The sequence below is a fragment of the Dermacentor albipictus genome, chromosome 1 (assembly GCF_038994185.2).
Source record: "Dermacentor albipictus isolate Rhodes 1998 colony chromosome 1, USDA_Dalb.pri_finalv2, whole genome shotgun sequence".
Taxonomy (NCBI): domain Eukaryota; kingdom Metazoa; phylum Arthropoda; class Arachnida; order Ixodida; family Ixodidae; genus Dermacentor; species Dermacentor albipictus.
This window is the reverse complement of record NC_091821.1, coordinates 50,888,138-50,907,266: the sequence shown is the minus strand read 5'-3', so window position 1 is coordinate 50,907,266 and position 19,129 is coordinate 50,888,138. Positions and strand designations below refer to the sequence as shown.

The 19,129-nt window shown below is 43.3% G+C and overlaps 1 protein-coding gene across 5 annotated transcripts in view; it reads left to right on the top strand.

Moving 5' to 3' along the window:
* The window catches only part of LOC135912004 (nose resistant to fluoxetine protein 6-like), an 84,422-nt gene that overhangs the window by 42,629 nt on the left and 22,664 nt on the right, over positions 1-19,129 (top strand). For all 5 annotated transcript variants that reach the window (XM_070532673.1, XM_065444387.1, XM_065444386.1 and 2 more), the window contains 3 exons: positions 1,482-1,647; positions 10,927-11,009; positions 12,510-12,632. In XM_070532673.1, the coding sequence (XP_070388774.1) occupies positions 1,482-1,647; positions 10,927-11,009; positions 12,510-12,632 (372 nt within the window). The remainder of the gene's footprint in view (positions 1-1,481; positions 1,648-10,926; positions 11,010-12,509; positions 12,633-19,129) is intronic.

Genomic DNA, 19,129 nt, shown 5'->3' with positions numbered 1-19,129 from the left:
TGCAACGACGTCCAGAGAGAGGGAGAGAGAGAAAACATTTATTTGGACCATCGAGGTCGTTGCACTTGAGGTCGAGTAGGTGGTGTCCTCATTCCAGGGTTCCACTGGCCATGGCTGCTCGACGTACTTGCTGGACGAGAGCTTCTTGTCCCGCCAGGGTATCGACGCGCACACATTAGTGAGCGCCTAATGATGAAAGCGAAATTTATAATCTTAAACCGGCAGGCGCTGGGGTATACTTGTCTAAGTCTCGAAAAAGGAACGTGCGTTCGCAATTTAATCATGACATGCTTTTTCTCTCGGGGGGGGGGGGGAGACCATCGTTCCTCACCAGTCTGTGCTTTTCCCACGTTAGCATTTGCAGCTAGATCCTGCGTGACTCTTGTGCTTACGGTGTTCTGAGTTTAAAATAAATGACTAAAGTGACGGAAAATTTGAAACCAATTTACTTAAGTTAGTGATATCGCCAACGCTTAGAAAGTATGCGGATTGCTATTACAAAACAATAAATCGGCACGTGTATGGTGGTAAAAAGTAATTACGGAAATGAAGCGCACAGTTGTTTTTCCGTTATCTTGCAGAATTCATGGCACCTTCAGAAAGTAATGAAGAATATGACTCATGAATGCGCAATCTAAAATGTATCATTGTATCATCCGAGATAACAAAAAGCTGAACCGCACAAGGGGCAGTCAAAAAGGACCCCTATTTTCTTCCGTCCGGTGATGATTTTTTAATGCAGATGTATTAACTCGTCGCAAATTATGTACTTGTAGCATTAATTAACTTAGGGCGTGACACGCGCTAAAGTATGAAAAAGAGCAACGCAGCGCGCATATATATTGTTCTCCTCCTCTCAGTGGCTTTTGCAGGACTGAATTTTCGATGTGAAATGGTATACAATGGGGAGAAAAGGCATTTTCTGCTTAAAGGATTAGGGCCATGGTCAAAAAACGCAGTGTAAAGAAGTCTTATCCATGTTCTGAACAGCTTTCCAGGAAATACCAACGCTATTTGGTGCTGTCCTAATGTCGACATTTGTGTAAACATCTGTCTTTCATGCATAAGCTTTTTGTTGGACCAATAAACTTTCAAGGTTCAGTATGAACGACGGGATTTTCTATTCTTGAAGTTGTTTTGTTTCTAATGAACCGATTAAGCAAATGATGTCTGCCGAACGGTATCACTGGGAACGTTGAATTTCGATTGGTAGTTACTGGAGTTGTACGCATTTGATTTGGTTCATTTTTTCACGACGCCAAATTTCTGGTAGTTAAAGAGCGCGCTAACATATGAATTCACCTAATGAAGTAAGAGAGGCAAACAAAGAAGAAAGGGTGCGCTGCTTTACGAGAGTCAAAATGTATTCATTTAACGACTCGTGATACGGTGACCTGCGCAATGTGGGAAAGCGTAAAAGAATATGCGTTTGCGTCTCCTGAAGTACTTGAGGCTTCTGACAACTATTTCTCATCATGCAGGGTCACGCTGCCTACAATGGCTCTGATCCTGTTCTTTTACCTGGTTCCTCTTGTGGTGGATGGGCCTGCCGATCAGGACAACTTAGCACTGCACGAGCGAAATTGCATACAGAGGCCCTGGGCCGTGCCAGCTCTCATGAACAACTTTCTGCCACTTCACATCATGGTGAGCACACGGAGTTGTTCTGAAAACGCGTAATGGTTGCTCAACCAAAGGTCACTGTAAAAAAAAAAGTCGATTTAGCTCGCCACCCCCTCGGGCGCCCGTCTTGTTTTATTTTCTAGTATTACACTTTAGTAGACATGGTTTTCTCTGATGAATGACAAGATTGGCCATGGTAGATAGGTTCATTCTTGTACTGTGAAAGTGCCTGCGCTATAGTTAGGGCCTATAAAAAGCACAAAAACAACATTTGAAGTTTTCGCGTCCCCACTGTTCTTTTATTAGTAATAGGGCCAAATCAAAACATTGCATATGAAAATATTTTTTCAACAATAAAAGGAGCTAATAAACAAAGTACTACAATGATACAATTAGGACGGCGTGACGTCACAGCTACTAGTTGGCTAAGTGATTGTGGAATAGAAATTTTCATAGTTGTTAGGACATGTAGATTTGTGAGATATTTATTGGGTTACTTCCTAAATTGGACTGAGGAAAAACTAGCAAACATTACTTCAATTTTCAATGACAGACATACGACGGCTATTATTATCATGAACTTGTTATTACGTACTAAAACCCAGTGCTGAACGATAACTGTTAAAAACTTCGTTAAAAATTAGTTTCGCTTGATATCGGCATTTGAAGGTACAACTCTTGCACCTTTCCTGCTTACTCTACAATGTGACTATGAGTGTCCAGTTTCTAAGACCTATAGCCGCTACAAAAGGCATTTTTTGTTGAAAAACCCACACATGCGGATTCCTCAGAAAGAATCGCAGTTAGAGACAACTTCATCGTGGTCTACAGGTCAAACCTAGCCCTACCACAGCTATTCCGGGCGAGCCACTCTGTCAGTTAGCATGTATGTTAGCAGATGATGGGGTTAGAATGAATTAACTGAAAACTCAAAGCAATGAATAGACGAATAAGTTAGGGGGAAATTCGAAACCCCGGGCTGGTTTTTTTTAAATATGAAACTTCCTTGCTGAGAAATTCGTACGGAGTTCCTTTAAAGCTTTGATTGAGCTACTTTCCTGTTGATGCGAAAGTTGTGGGATCGTTCCCCACCTGCGGCAAGTTCTTTTTTCGTCCACTTTCATTTCCATTAATTTGCCGTTTCTTTATTTCACTTATTAAGCACTAATAATTTACCCTATGTTGTCCTTGATATCAGTGTTTGTTGGCTTCTTATTATATGACTAACAATAATCGGGGCCCTCCGTTAACTCCCTTTCTTCCTGTTGATGACCACTTACCCTTTCCTGAAACTTCCACGCTGAAAATTTTCGCTAAAAGATAGAATTATTTTCTGGAACACAGTGCGTTACAAGATGAATGGAGAGAAAAGCCGTAACTCGAATCAAGTACTGCAGCAAATGACCTGGCAAAGAGAATCACGACGGCCGCATTATGACTCACTCGTCAGGAATCCGGCATCATACCCGAGTGAAGGGCAGTATTTTGAGTGCGTGTGTCCAAACTTGGACTGTAGATTTCGTTTACTACCATCCTTATACATCGCTTTGTGTCAGTCAGAGCCAGGCAACAGACCATAACATATAAGGCCAATCAAGGTCACAAAGCAACAGCTCGGCAACATGATCCGGTCAGTCGATCTAGCAACACAGCATTCCGCATTTGAGTGGCCTCCTGTCCCGAGTTGTCGTTGCTCTTAGCCTCCTCACAGGGGCCCGGGTTTACAAAACTTTCCTTACGTGAAAGTGTTTTCTGATTGGTCATAGATAATTTGTTCGCAACTGACGACGACAGCAGCCGTTATGAAGACACCATTGCCTTAGCGATGACCAATCAGGGAGTGCAATTACGTGAAATAAAAATGTGATGATGGGTCAGAATGTTGACCATGAAGTGTAAAAAGTGAAAATGGCAATATATAATATTTCGCAACCTTATTTTCGTGCTAAATGTTGAACCTAAATAGTACTCTATGGTAACGGCGACAAGGCAGTGCTCCCGACCGCACGGATGTTTGTCAAGCGTCCCCACCGCATGCGACAAATAGGAGAAGGCATAACAGTTGACTGTCGCCATGTTGCTCACTCACGAGTCTTTCGAAATTCTCTTCTGGTTTACCTAATAACTTTAATTGTGCTGACACACGCATATACTACCTACTACCGGCTACGAATCATTGAAGACAAAAAAAAGCTAAGGAAGAAATTGTCGTTCTTCCCTTCTTTCGCCTGTTATCGCAATTTCCGAACACTGCTCCATCTACCACAACAGGAGAATAATGTTTATTAATACAAACTTGGAAGTGTCATGGAATCACTTTACTTGTGCGCCTTGTAGCCTATTTATATACAGGGTACTTCACTAACTAGAACCAAACTCAATTTCCTACTGTACTTTTTTTCATAGTTCGCAGGGTTTCATGAACTGAAGAGCCCCGTAAAACGTAACTCCATAGAAAGAACTGAATTTGGCCGTTTTGGAAGGTCGTCTACTATATCCTCAAGTGCAACCAATGTCCTTGAAGAACTGTTTAAAATTTTGCTTAACTGACTTTATTTAGTTAGCTACTTCTCTGCACTACAAAAATGTTTTGAGTAGATGAACAAAACAGCGAAGACTATGTTGTTGGTCGTACATATTTTGTGAAAAACTCTGTATATTGTACTCTTCTCGCCGAGCATTTCGCATTATAGTTGAATTTCATGTGCTAATATACACCGTAAATATTGACATCCTATTAAAATATAGAATGTGTGTATCGCAATATTTCATCGCTCATGTTATACAGGTAAACTTTTACCAGCAGTACTGGATGTATGGCTGCACTCTTAGCGTAGTCCAACGAGATTAATGGATATTTCTTTCTCGGTATTTCCCGAAACGATGATAGCCCTTCAGTTGTGTTATATTCATGACCACCGCTATACTCGCTCCGCTGCACATTCAGTGGCTGTAAGGATATCACTCGGAATGCGCAATGCATCATAACTAGTGCACATTGAGTATACAAATGACGCTTAGCAAGAACAAAAAAGAAGAGAAAGATACCTATATGCCATAAAGTCTTGCACTCTCGTTTTCGGAAGCTGTAGTAGTTGCTAAGCGCAGGATGACCATTGAGCATTTGGACACTTCCAGCATTATATATATATATATATATATATATATATATATATATATATATATATATATATATATATATATATATATCCCGAGGAAAATGCACAGGAAAATCCACAGCACGTTTCCCATTACTACTACACAAAAATCGTTAGTAACAAGGAAAAACGTAGGGGCATATGAACGAACGCGAAGCTGTTAGTGCCAGCGAAGAATCTAGAAGAAATCTGTCGAAGTGAGCAGGTACCTACGACTGCAGCCCAGTCGTCTCATCCCTGACGACTAATTTCAAATGGCTAACTATGGCCAGGCAACACAATGGCATCAAAGCAAGATTTAGTTTTAAATCGAGAACCTACGCGAACAGAAACATCTGCTTGGAGCTTTTAGCCTGGAACGAATGGTTCGGTAGGGGGTCTTGACTTCGTGAGGGCAACAACTGTTTCATTAACAGGTTTTATACAGCTCCCGCTTCCTTGGAGATGTGGAACCTAATCGGGTGCCGAAGATAAAGGTCAGGGCTGTGTAAAGGAAGTGGAAATGTTCTAAAGGAGGGATTAGTTGTGAAAGAAAGGGAGGGTGGGAGTGGGGACGCTGCAGGTGTTTTCTTTATTGGAGGTGGCTCGTGACTATGAAGCTGCAAACACGTGAAGCGAAAAAGCGAAGAAGCGGCAGGAAGTGGACGGATAAGCAAACGAAGAGAATGTGAACGTCACAAGCAACCAGGCTGCGGATAATTATGCCAGAAAACAGAAATAAACCTAATTGGCTTGTAGATGGTTAAAAAGCTAGAAAACCTTTGCAGAGGCATCAAAATGGTGTTCTCTTAATGATATACTGACATGCTGAAGACGACACCCGAGGGGCTAACTTTCACATGCATTATGTCTAACACCTTAGACACATGTTAGTGTATGGGAATGTAATCCCTGAGATTACCGCTAACATAACAGCCTGTTCTCTCCCAAGGCAAAAGACGTGCAAGCACGTCCAAAATGACATACAAATTAAAGCACTACAAATGGTTATAACGTCATTTGTATGGTAGAATGCTTGTTTCTCCACAAATATATGTATACCAACAAACCATACATCCCTGAAACAGGACAGCCAGTGAACGTTCAGAATTAGCATGCATAGTAAAGATACGGCCAAGAAACTTCCCAAAGCACTGGGCGAACATTTCAAGCTGCCATACAATTTCGTTAAACAAAATTCTTAGTCTAAAGTCTAACTTTCGTCCTCGCAAAGAAAGAAAATATAGTCATATCTTGCCCTGAAGTAAAACATATTGGTTGGCCATGATATATCTAAGCTGGGATAGTTTATTTTCGTTTAATCATGCTATGTTCAACATCAAAACCAAAAGTGTCTAGATGCATGTTTCTTGTCTGTGTAAGATATGCAATTCTACGACGTTAAGATGTAACGCAAATGTACTTATTCAAGCGAAGTAATTTTAACGCGGCACTTAATTTCTGAGAGAACCATATTCTACCTGTTTCTTGCTCTGACGCTGGCACGCAGTCTCACCTGGCCAGATGTAGTGGAATGGTTCTGCTCTCATTCCATTTATTTTCGTTCTTCGCCTTTCCCACGAAGAGCACGCCGGGTACGTTATGAGTAAGGTCAGCCTGTGGGCACCCCGTGTGTGCAACGAATTGAATATAATCGAGGGAAACGCATAGTATTGTATGAGGTGCCAAAGAACTTACAAAAGCAAGCGCAATGAACCACGTAATTGCATTTCAGAGGATACCTGGGCACTGAAATCTTTCTGGTAATACTGCAGCGGACGCAGCTGCGAATCAGGCGCACAATAACGCAGATAAAACCAGTCTTCCCCTATTGCGTAGTGAAGTTCGTCTGATCCTGACACAGATTTCCTCTCACCTCAGCAAAACCACCTGGTTTGATCGGCAACCGAAAAACTCGGAATTATATTTTATAGACCCAGGTATAAACTTATCAATGCCGGAAAATCTAAGAGACAACAGAAAATTTGAAACATTGGTACACCGCCTGCTTCTTGGTACTGCATCTACGAAACACTTCTCGTACAGGGTAAAATGTGTCTCTAGTCCGCAGTATTCTTGTGGCCATCCAGACGAAGACGCGCATCATCTTTTCCTCGAGTGCACGAAATACGTTCCACAAAAGAAGGGTACTGCGAGCAAATTTGTTGATATTACACATAAGACGATCCACCTTAAAAAGGATACTTGGCCCATGGCCAACTACGGGCCTTCAGAAAAAAGCTATATTCATACTCTGAAAAATGTTTTTAGAGGACACCAACGTTTTGGGAAAATATTATGTTTCAGATGATCCGAATACGCTAAATGAGTAACATAAATGTTGTTCGTGGTTCATAACTGGTTTATGTGGTGATCACAACTTTTACGCAATATGTATAATTCTGTTCAGTACTTGCAGTGTATTACATGTGTTGTGTGTTTTGACTGTTCAGAATATCTGACTTTATAATGCGTACGTGTACTGAACTCATGCACAAAATTTTGCGATTCATGTTCTGTTGGACGGTATATTTTTTTTTTCATCCAGTGCTCTACTGAGTCTCATATTTTGTGTCGCCATTCTCCCTTTTTACGCAAATTTGTTTCCTTTGCCAAGGGACAAGGAGTAGCCGGTGCCACCATAAAGGCGCCAACCTCTCCTAATATTCATTTAAATAAAAAAAAAGTTTGTATTATGCCGTCGCACAGGCAAAATAAGAAATCAGCAAACTTAATGCTTGACACAGTGCAGTATTCTAAAATTGTATTGTTCTCCTTCGACACTTTCGCGTCTCTTGACCCTCTTGTTCTTCTAATTGGAGGAGGAGAACATATCAACTAATGGGCGCATGCCCAAAAGTTGTTACACTCACACAATGCTTTGTTGCGCTATAGGTTAAAGCAGTTGCTCATCAATTTGGGCGTAGCTAGAGCCTCCTCTACTACTCTTTCACATGCCAGTCACGTCGGCATGGAGGAGCCCGCCCCGCCAAGTTCGTTGTGCAGTGCGTCCTTCGCACCGCGACGCTGCCTTCTGACACTCTAGGAAGAGGTCAATAAAGAGGTCGAGAAAGTCGGCAATCAAGTGAACATAATTGAAACTGTAAATAGACAACCAGGAGCCATCAAAAAGAAAGTAAGCGAAACAGACAGCAAATTTGGTGCAAATAATGAAAACCAAAAAGACCATGGATAATGGCAAGGATAAGAGGAAAGAAATTAGAAGGAAACATCTGTGCGATAACACGAAGGGCAGTGCCTTGATAATTGACGCTCGACCTGTTTGCCTAAGGACAAAAACATAGCGGAGGAAACATTCGCAAGGAAATGAGGCATGTGCATGTTGCAGCGAAGATCCGGATAACACTCGGCATACCCTAATGGAATGCAAAGGCATTCACCCAGTGAGACCCGTAGGCAACGTAGACCTTCCAGAAGCGCTCGGATTTAAAGTGGATGGAAGCATCAACAGTCGACATAAGCAAAAGACATTTAGAGTATTAGTGGGAAAATGCGCTAACTAGATTGATACTGATGCATTCGTTAAAGGTATAAGTAGCGTTGCAAGGTAGATAACTTTTCAGCAACAAAAAAACCCATTCAGGACATGTATACAAAAATTGTGGAATGAAAAGCTGGGATGTATAGCACACCTGATTAATTCAAACACTCTAGGTGACTATTTGTCACCTAGCCTGCTTGAGTGAGTTAATAAGATTTTAAAGGGGATGCCAATAAATCATCATCATCCTCGTCTAGCAGACGACCCGCAAGTGGCACTGAGTGAAACGATCGCTCTTACGATGCACCAAACTGGCGTTTATTTGGACGATGTAGTCAAGTGTAATGGATCCTCAGTGAATAGTAGCTGTTTGAAGGCATTGGAGCGGAAATGTGCTGGTATTGTATACCTTTCTTCAAGTCCAGTCAGCGAAAGAATATAAAGCCTGACGTTTCTTTGTACGAGATTCCCACGACTTCCGCGTTGAGAAAACGTTGTTTAAAGGCAATTGCGAGGAAGAACAGACAACCAAACTTAATTTCCAACTACTTTGTCGTCTGCAGCTCCAGCAATAACAAGAAAAGAAAGTACATGTGAGCTCTCGGCTCGTCAAGAACACGTGTGCAGCTGTCGCGTACGTCAGCTCGACGAGGTGCTGAACCATCGAGTGCCGAGGACCGAAGCAGGAACTCATGCAAACGTATGCTATGGAGTGCGTTAATTCTAATAGTGTTAATGAACGTCAGAATTTGGCTTCATCCACGGGCTGTGTTAGGGGGAAACAGCAGCGAGATCGTGGCTGATCAAGAATTTCCTGGGACCTGGGTGGGGTATCCTGCTGCTCAGGGAAAAAGAAGTCGTGTAAGATATGACTCTTAATCGAATGAGTCATCTATTGTGGAACCCAGCTACGTCCGCATCAGGCTGCGCGTGTTTCGCATTCGTCGACACACAAACGGAGAAGGTGACCTCGGCAGCGGCCTTCCTGGAAAAGAAGTGGCGCAAGAGTAGAACGCACGAAATTAACTACTGAGATCGACGATCAGTCATAACGGTCGGTGCCGAACTTGGACGGCTCAAAGAGACATTTAAAGGGAACAAATTTATTCAAACTTTTTCAAACTCCGAAAAAAAATGGCGAGACTACCAATAATCAAGAGGAAGGCAGAGAAACCAGCAAGGGTGGAACGATTTCTGGCATTACATATTATTCTGCGCAGTGTGCCGCACATAATACTCCGAAAGGTTACAAAAACTATAACCTTACAGCTACTTCATCTTGCACCAAATTTTACAAAAGTATTGTGCGCGATGGAGACCAAGAAATTCGAGATACTCCTGCGGAAACAAAGCAACGGTATTATAAGCATGAATAAAATCCTCTTCCAACATTTTCGGCATAAATTTTTTTTCGGGTAGCATAGATTATCACCGGGACACTAACGAATGACCACTTACCATTTTTCTTCGTGCCTCGGTGTCACTATTTCTCGCCGTTCGCACTTGCTTATTCCTTGCAGTTCACTTCAGTGGTATGGTGCGTATGCAGCGATTCTATATATCGTTGGTCCAAGTTCGTGCTCGCAATTATGAATATCTGGAGCCTTTAAGAAGCTGCAAAATAATTCGTCAGTTTACTGCGGAAACACGGAGCCAGCTTGCAGCGTGCTTGAAACCTTCCGCCCTTGAGAACGGGCGGGAGCGTCAGAAGCTGGCGGCTGTGGCGGTCAGCGCATGAAGCGCAGCGGCAGAGGGCTGCCCATTTACATGCGCGTGACCTGGCCCGCACCGGAAAGAGCCGTAGAGCACGCTCTGGGGTCGCATGCATGTTCATCTAAATGACAGGTAGTTTTCTTTGAGATTTAGAGTTTCAGATTCAGATGTTTACTGTAGTAACTGTATACATTCGATCAAATACAATATAAGTAGCGTGATAGGGTAAACCGAAGTTAAAGAACAGTAAGGAGGACACCCTAAAAAAAATATAGAGCGTTACATTGTTACCCGCAGCAGTCAGTCACATAAACAAATATACATAATTTTCGACAACATATTATACAACGAACTATAGTGTAACTACAATAGACAAACAAAACAGTTAAGAAAAAGAAGCCAACAATTATGACATCGTACTAGAACAATACATGAGCTGCGCTTTAAAACTTAACCGAGTATCTTTTCTAACAAGCATTTTCTGATTATAAGAGAAAATGAATTTAATGATGAACATGATTTCTTTTCACATGAAATGCTATTCCGATTGCACATCTGGGTGAAATGTGTGGTTTGCTTCTCATAGTTCTTCCTTCTCCTCTTTCACTCCCCTTTCCCCCTTCCCGCGGGCAGGGTAGCCTACTGAGCTCAGCTTGGTTAACCTCCCCGCCTTTCCTTTATGACTTCTCTCTGTCTCTCTGGGTTTGACGGTTGTGAAACTTAGCAAACCTATCTTTGCTAGTATTGATAAGATTTGTGTAGAAGACAAAAAAAATGAAAATTGATAGCTTATGACAAAACAACCTTTAACACTGTGTGAACTAGTTAAGTAAATTTAGAGTGAGTTAATAACCCCATATACATATGCCGTTTAGAAAGTCATCTTCTGTATTGAGTGAGTTTGTATCACTCTTGCGGCATCACTATTCCATGTGAAGAATTTTGTTGCAGTGCCTCAACCACCTGTGGTACGTTTGTGCTGATCTGCAAATATTCATTGTGGTCGGGCTTCCAATGGCCCTGATGATTCTGAGGTAAGGTTCTCGTATTTGTATATACATGTTTTAGAATACAGCCGGTTGTGACACTTCTGTATGTTACTGTATTACAGCAGCTCTTCCGTACGTCAATCCTTTCACCCCTTAGAAGTGGTGTGCTGTGCAGGATAGATTCGCACAACCGCTGATAGGCAATACGTTTTGTGCGATCGGGCTACAGATATTGTGAAAGTGAACGCTACCGTAGCGAGGGGCTGTGGCCAGTGAGGCTATCTTTTCACGAATCGAAAATTGAATGATGCGACCCCAGAGCCTGTAAAATAACAAGAGCTCCCACAATCGTGCAGCTGAATAACAACAAGAGAGCGTAAAATACTAACATTGCTGCCAAGAAGCCGTAGTAATTAAGTGAAAGATACAGTCGTCTCTAAATTTACTCTTAAGACCGTGAGCTAGTTCATCTAGCTAGCTAAATTACATTCACTCAGTTCCCAACGCACAACACATACGACAAGTTACGCTCGGGTGGAGCAATTACTGGCACAATTTGCAAGGCTAGGCCTTCCAGCAGCTGGTAGCACCACTGCAGCTTCGATCAAACTACCCCGTCGCACTCAACGCGCATAGAGCCCTATTCCGCAGACCGGGATAGGAAGAATTACTGACGTTTGGTGACGTCTGGCAACATGTTCTTGCACTGACGTTTACTGTACGCCAATTTTGGGGCTTCACATTGCGACGCTCTTCAGCGACATGGTGTGTTGACACACAGTGCCGTTCTGACACCGGAGTTTGGGTGGATGGTTGGATATCTCACTTTACCTTCATTAATTACCTCTCTCCACCTGGCGGGTTTCCGCAGAACTATTACGTCAAACTCTTGCCTTTGCTTCCGAGTTGTTGATAAATTCGACTTCGCCTGCCATCTGCTAGCCGCCTGGTTAACTCAGGTGGTAGAACGGCGGCCCCGTAAAGACGGTGGGTGAACCGCCGTGCCGGTTCACTCAGCAGTAAAAGCCAGATTTATCGCTGGTGGGAATTTCACGGCCAACTTCTACTTGGCTGCTTTATCGTCTCAGCGGCAGCTCGCTCGGTCAAAATCAGTATGTGTTTATGCGCAGGTTGCTTGAGAGCACAGCCTTCATTGCACCGCCAGTGGTAGTTACGTGTGAAGGGGGGGGGGCGGTTTTTATTCTTTGTGACGCGAAACACTTGTACGTTAGCTTGAACTTAAAAACGTGCTGCATTGCAGGTTTTCTAGAACGCTCTGTAACCTCTTCACTGTAAGTTGCGCTCTAAATTTAACTGCTAAAAAGTGATCTGAAGTCATCTAATTCAGCATCTCTCTTTAGCACCTGTCATGTTTCTGAGCTTTAAATTTTCTTCAGATGATAATAAGCGACACTAAAATGTAACAATATATTTTTTATTTCACGCAAAATAAAGTAAGGCCGACATTTTTGTGGCTCTACAGATGTGCAGCTAGTCCACATATTATGAATGTATATTTACGACTTGCGCATGCGGTGTTACCAGGTACCCCAAGACTTCCTCCATGCTTTCATGCGGCGTGGCGCTTTTCTGCTGTGGCTTGACGTCGTACCAGATCTACAAATGGGGAGTCACATACTCCGTGACTGTAGGAACTGCTGACATTAGGTAAGCCTCTGCAGCTAAATACGCCCTGATGCAAAAAAAAAACGACCCAACAGGAACTGTGAGGCAATTTCTTTTGATTTCCCCACGTGATTTCCAGATATTTCATTTTTGCTTGTCTGGAACACCGTAGCAGCCTTGTTTTTTGTAGCCTATGTAATGTTACGCAACTTACTTTAACTATACGCACATTTTGTGTACCCACTCTGCAATCCCACGGCGCTCCATTTCTAGGCATGAAGTTCAGCACCGGCTGAACAGTTGTTATACTTCATGTTGGGATCTTCGAGGTGGCTTGTGGTTACCCAGGCTTGAAGGGCTGTGGGGCTTTCACCTTCGGACCCTTTGCTTCACTGTCTTGAACTGTGCCAGTGAAGATTAGCCAAATTGGAATCAATTGTATTGGCGCTGTGCTGGCTATAATGTGCCAACCAAATAACTTCTCAGAAAATCCGCAATATGGGGGATGATATATTATAAAAGAAAAACTTGATATTCAGCTGAGTGTTACACGCACCAACAAAGTAAACTCTTGTAGGAATTCCTGGGACATCACGCTTCGCATTAAAGACAAAGAGCTCATTTTTTCCCTCTCGCACAGCCAGCCTTCACGTCAATGAGATTGTAGGGTGACTGTCCCGGTGAGACGGTGGACCCCCTGCGAAGCTTTCGTTCCGAGAACTCCGGAGGAATCCGTGTTGCTTTCCTGTGCTTGTGCAATGTTCAAGTGGATGCCAACACTGACACTTGCGCAGTCAAGATCTACAATTGCTACTGACATCGTGTAGCTTAAATTGATGTTTTTTGAGTGCGTCACTCAAATATCGAGTAAAGTGGCTGCAGTGTAAGTCAATACCATGACAACGAAACGAAAAAAAAAAATATCAGTCTTGCATTCTTGACATATAACGGTAAATGCTTTATGGTTCTTGATATCGCTGATTATTAATGCTGGGAGGGGGGGAGGATGTGCTCTGTAGTCACTTTAGTAACTAGTTTCATATAAATATTTGGTGCATACCAAAGGTCACGTAATTCGAAGGTTAGATAACCGCTGGACAATTAGGGTTACAGAATGGGTACCAAGAGAAGGGAAACGCGATCGAGGACGACAAAATACTAGGTGGAGCGATGAAATTAGGAAATTCGAGGGTGTTAGTTGGAATCGGTTGGCGCAGGACAGGGGTCATTGGAGATCGCCGGGAGAGGCCTTCGTCGTGCAGTGGACATAAAACAGGATGATGATGATGATGATGATGATGATGATGATGATGAAAGTCGGCAAATTTATTGCTTCATTTTCTACTCAGCCAAGCAAATTACAATGTAGCACCACGGACGAACGTCGATAATTAGGTTCACAATTTCATTGACTCTACGAGCACCCCATAAGGACTATGTAACTAGACATCTAATGTACAGTGTAAACAGGCTGCAATTGTTACGTGAACAGGCATTAGAAATGCACATTTGCCGTACTATACAGTGTATATTCCGACAAGTTGGGTTGCTCATGATGGGAAAAAAACAACGCATAGAACAAACGACACGCAAATCTCACTTCTTCGCTAACTACGTTATTTTATTATATGTTTCCGCCTAACGCATATCGCAGATCACAAACCCATTTATCGCGTCTTCCTCGGCTTCAAAATAAGTGCCAGAAAATCGTCACGGCGGCATTCGGCACGTGCATTGCATTGACCGCATCCGGCACGTGCATTAGGCGGCTCTCTCATGATGGAGAAATCCAATCATTTGTTGCTATAGGAGGGCGCGTCGTTGGACAGTAACAACTTGTCATTGCGATGCCATGACCTGCACTTTTGTATCTGAGGTCGGTGTTCTTGCTCCGCTGTCACAAAATACACGAACAAATGCCACAGCTTGCCCCCATTTTTTAAGCGAGGTATTCCATGTACATCTGATGCGTGCCAGTGTGCTATTCTACGCTGCTATACTGAAGTGCTATTTTCAAAGTATATGTGCGCATTGTAGGGAAGCTGGCATAGAAGACCAAGAGTCTTGCAAGGTCGGCTTGTGGAGGCACGGCAGCGCCACCTAAAATATGTGGGGCCAACTTTTCGGTAAAAAAAAAAAATCAACATTTTCCGTTCGAGTCGTCTACGGCCCCAGCTTACATCACATCACATATAGAGAGCACACAACAGTAGAAATGAAGTGTACGTAAGTGAGAATCTTCGCCACAACATTACGTAACATCATCATCATCAGCCTGGTTACGCCCACTGCAGGGCAAAGGCCTCTCCCATATTTCTCCAACAACCCCGGTCATGTACTAATTGTGGCCCTGCCGTCCCTGCAAACTTCTTAATCTCATCCGCCCACCTAACTTTCTGCCGCCCCCTGCTACGCTTCCCTTCCCTTGGGATCCAGTCCGTAACCCTGTAACCCTGTAACAATGTAACCTGAATACACCCATCTGTATTTATAGCTCCCATTCTATAACGGCACGTATCGCACTGGTGAGCCTTGAGAGTTTTGCATGAATTCAGAGCAATGGGTTCACCGATATTTTGAACGAAGTACCTTATGTATGTGTCCTTAGCACCAACACACATCTGTTATTTCCGTGTCAAGATAAAATTAACATTATATTGAAGTAATGCACAAAAAGAACGCTTTAATTTTCGCTAAGACAGCGCGCGTGCCACCTGTAGTTTTTATCTGGTACTGAATACGTAGCTGAAACATAATGCAGTAAAAAAATAAAGTCACTGAACAAATCTTATGAGGTTAATACTATATTTATCGCTATGACTTTCTATGGCTGCCCATAAGAGAGTTTTGACGACATTGCAGTGTCAAATACGGCAATACAATCTCGGCATATCTCAGCAGCATCGCCATGAGCAATCTTCAGAAAGCTTATGACTTCAAAAATTCATGTGACAACAGTGACACTTGTGTGAATAAATGAATAGAGGAGTTGCGTCAGTGCCTGGTTTCACGTTCACCCTTGTTCACCAGAAAAAAAGATGGCGTGGACACCGCTTAATGTTGGTGCTATTGCAGAAAGAGAGGTTAGGCTTCCTTAAGTTGCTTTCGCTATTTGCTCTGCCTGAGAGAGCCTTACCACTGGCCAAGAAGGCTATTGTAATGTGAGAAATTTCAATGTTCCTCCGTCTATTCGGAGAAGCCTTGAAATATGCCTATTCGTCACAAACTTTGTCTATGTCTATTTGTGAGCCACCATGAAGCCTACTCGACCGACGCTTTCAACTGGGACGGCCCATTTTACCTGCTAACGCAGAAACTTGGCGCTCTACTACCCTTCAACGGCGGACGCTGTATACAATAGACGCATTACTAGCAAGCGGCCACACACATTTTGCGCGGCGCGAAAGGAACTGTTGGACAAACTTCATTATCTTATCCACAGCTTTTTCCACTGCGGAAGATAGGCGAATAATTGTCTGATCAGTGTTATCGAGCAGCCAACATCGTTAGAAACCAGCCCAACATGCGGTGTCTCGACCCGCGCAGCCACCACATCTTTACGTTGCCCCGGAGAAGTCCCAGTGCAGTGAAGCGAAATTACCACCCGCCGCCAGCGACGCGGTGGACGCTCATTATAAATAAATATATGTATGTTTAGCTAAAACAGAAAGTACTACGTTTAAACTTTCAGGAATACATACTTTTGCACATACTTTTGTACTTTTATGCTTTTTAATACAAACTTTTGTACATAGTTCCAAATGACGTCAAGCGTGCATATTTACTCGTTTGCGCATCACCAAGCTATATGTCCATGGACATGAGGCATTTCGCACATTTTTCAATGTTAAGGCCTTTTACGCTTCAAAAATACTCAGCTGTCGACTTAAGCACTGTTTGAACTCATTTATCGCTAACTAACCAACCAATCAATGCAGTTCTGCTGGCTTTGTAGAGCATGTAGAATTTAGTTAAAAAAATTCAAAGTCGGCCCAGAATCACTGTAATGCTGTACACGAAAACAGATTGTGGGACCAAGTAGCGATCCACTGCTTTACCAAACTTTTCTGTTCTAATTCGGCAATCAGCACTCCGCGATTGGTCAAAAACTTTTTTGGACCACCCCCACTTCGCCTGTATGTCACGCGACGTCACGAAATACGCGATGGCTCCCCATCTGATATGACGCGTACCCATTGATTATGCATGATTGGACCGAACAAAAGAAAAATAGTTATTTCTGATTCGAAGCCTTTCCGCAATTATCCCTCGGCTATTTCTCAACAGTTTTCGGGCTGCACCGACTTAAACTGCCTGTCACGTGACGTCACGTGACGTCACGAAACCGCAAAAACAGCGCGTCAAAGTGACGTGTAGGCGTTAAAGATGTATTAATATGCCGAACAAAACTGAGTTTCTTTCTGAAATAGCTGCAGACTGCCCGGTTCCGAAAGGAATATAAGATGGCTGCTGCCGATCGCTCAGGCACTGGCTACTCGCACCTGCCGGAGAGCATGCGTTTATTTGCATACACATAAAGCTTTTTGCGTGGCCATGTATCGCTTTCGAGCACTTTCGGCACGATTACGACCTCGTTCTGCCAACTTTTCTTTGCTGAAGATCCCTTATGGGCAACCAGCGCTGAAGCTTCGCGTGCCGACAGCAGCGCCGTAACACACAGCCTAGCGAGCGGTAGACACAGTTTCCAGTAGCACACGCAGTGATTTCGTGTCAGCAAATTCACCGATTGTCTTGAGTCACACTTTTCACGGCTCCTCAAACGGCAGGGAACCGACGTGCTAGGACGTAGCAGCGCATGCGCTCTAAGCGGCGCGCATGGCCATGGACAGAACTTGGCTGGCCGCATCGGGCTAGACAAACATTGATACAGGCGCACGTTTCTTATCGCTAAATATGTCGTGCCATCTTCGTAGCCTCCCTATCGGACGGTTTCAGCATATTTTAGTAACGCATGAAAAATGTCGTAGCGCCTCCTGGCCAGCGCTGGTTCCCCATAAACGAGGGGAGCGTTTGATTGGGCTGTTCAAGCAACGTTGTGGGTCACCGCCCGATGCTTGCGTCGGCGATTACGCAAATTTGACGTCAGGAGATTGGAATAAAACATATTGGAATGGAAAAGTTATAGGGCCCCTACTTGCTTCGGCTACGCGAATTGTATAGAACATTCTGGAAGACACGAGGGCACCAGTGATTACTCTTGAACCTTCGATGGATCATTATAAAAGCCGACGCACTTGACCGGCAGCACCGATTTCCATGATCGCCAACTGTATTCGAAGCCATTGCTGTGCTTTGAGTGCAACTTGCTTTGTGGGCACAAGTTCGCCCAATAAAGTCAGTTTCGTCATTCACAGTTTTGCAGCTGTATTATTCACCGGCACTACTACATGACGATATTTAATATTCGTAAGGCACGGTATATTCATGAGGCTAGTAAATGGTAAGAAGCAATACCTGGGACACCTTTCGGCAGAGTGGACATTCAAGTTCACCTAAAGGGCCTCTGACATCTGACGCACACGCAAACTTCTGTAGACGGTAATGAAGAGTAGCGTTTTGTAAATATGTTTGAAACTATTTTCATTTTCATACGCTTCGTACCTGCCGTACATACGATAAATTTACCTACCGAATATTTGAAATCTGTACCATAATGACAACCTACTATGATTTGCAATTGTGTCTGTTTGCTTGAGCACTAGATGGGCTGTAATATAGCGAATCCGGATTTCTGACGCGTGCGAGAGTGACCTCGGTTTTACAATGTTTTCGTGAGCACTTAGAAGACAACTTGAAAAAAAAAAAACTGCGTCTACATTTGGGCCAGTGAAGGCGTCCGGGACAAAATAAACACCACAATAAAAATGAACAACGTGTTTTCCTCAGTCTTTCTGTGTATGCATTAACAAATGCTTCGCAATATTCCATCCAGACCTGCAACATCCTTCGGCATGCAGGCAAATCTGCTACCCTTGCATGCTGTCAGGCAGTTACGAAGTTTCCTCTTGCGTCGATGACAGCTACACGAAGACTTCAATGATTAATGGATAGTTGCAATATCCTTTGCTTTCGCGATCAGTCACTATAGCCAAGAAAAAAAAAATGTGAAAGCTGCAGTAGAGGTAGTTTCGATACCAACATAAAAGAAGGAAACGAAAAAAAATAGAAAAAGAGAAAACGCCATCAGCCACACGGCTCGGCTCACTTTCTGCGTAAAACTGTACGTGTCGCACCTCAGCCTTGAAAAAGACAAGTCCACTTGTCGAAACGTTGGCTCACGCTTTTACCTTATTCTCGTTTTGCTTATTATCCATGCCGAGAGGCTTGCGTGCGCCGATTAAGAAAGGCGCACTGTTACTTCAATCGGTGGAACTATGTATACTCCTGGTCCTGTGGACGAAAGCGCAACTCGTAACTGTATGCGCTCCTAGACATCTGCACCTTTTATGTTCATCTTTGCCCTCAATCATATAAGTTGCCAGTAAAACAAGCAATATTCCAAATTGCGCATCTTGTCG